The sequence below is a fragment of the Octopus bimaculoides genome, chromosome 12, assembly GCF_001194135.2.
Source record: "Octopus bimaculoides isolate UCB-OBI-ISO-001 chromosome 12, ASM119413v2, whole genome shotgun sequence".
In the NCBI taxonomy this organism is placed as follows: Eukaryota; Metazoa; Mollusca; class Cephalopoda; order Octopoda; family Octopodidae; genus Octopus; species Octopus bimaculoides.
This window is the reverse complement of record NC_068992.1, coordinates 58,494,396-58,494,780: the sequence shown is the minus strand read 5'-3', so window position 1 is coordinate 58,494,780 and position 385 is coordinate 58,494,396. Positions and strand designations below refer to the sequence as shown.

At 42.9% G+C, this 385-nt stretch overlaps 1 protein-coding gene across 1 annotated transcript in view; it reads right to left on the bottom strand.

Annotated features, from left to right (window-relative positions):
* Positions 1-369: 369 nt before the first annotated feature.
* LOC128249178 (uncharacterized) overlaps positions 370-385 on the bottom strand; it is a 2,544-nt gene continuing 2,528 nt past the window's right edge. The window contains exon 2 of the mRNA XM_052972053.1: positions 370-377. Within this exon, the coding sequence (XP_052828013.1) occupies positions 370-377 (8 nt within the window). The remainder of the gene's footprint in view (positions 378-385) is intronic.

Genomic DNA, 385 nt, shown 5'->3' with positions numbered 1-385 from the left:
GTACTCTCTCTTCCAGATATCTGACTTCGTTGTTCTCTCATTGAACTGGGAGTACTCTCTCTTCCAGATATCTGACTTCGTTCGTCTCTCATGGAACTTGGAATACTCTCTCTTCCAGATATTTGACTTCGTTCGTCTCTCATGGAACTGGGAATACTCTCTCTTCCAGATATCTGACTTCGTTCGTCTCTCATTGAACTGAGAGTACTCTCTCTTCCAAATATCTGACTTCGTTCGTCTCTCATGGAACTGGGAGTACTCTCTCTTCCAGATATCTGACTTCGTTCGTCTCTCATTGAACTGGGAATACTCTCTCTTCCAGATATCTGACTTCGTTCGTCTGAACCAGACTGAATACTACTTTCGCTTTTAGATAACTGACGTT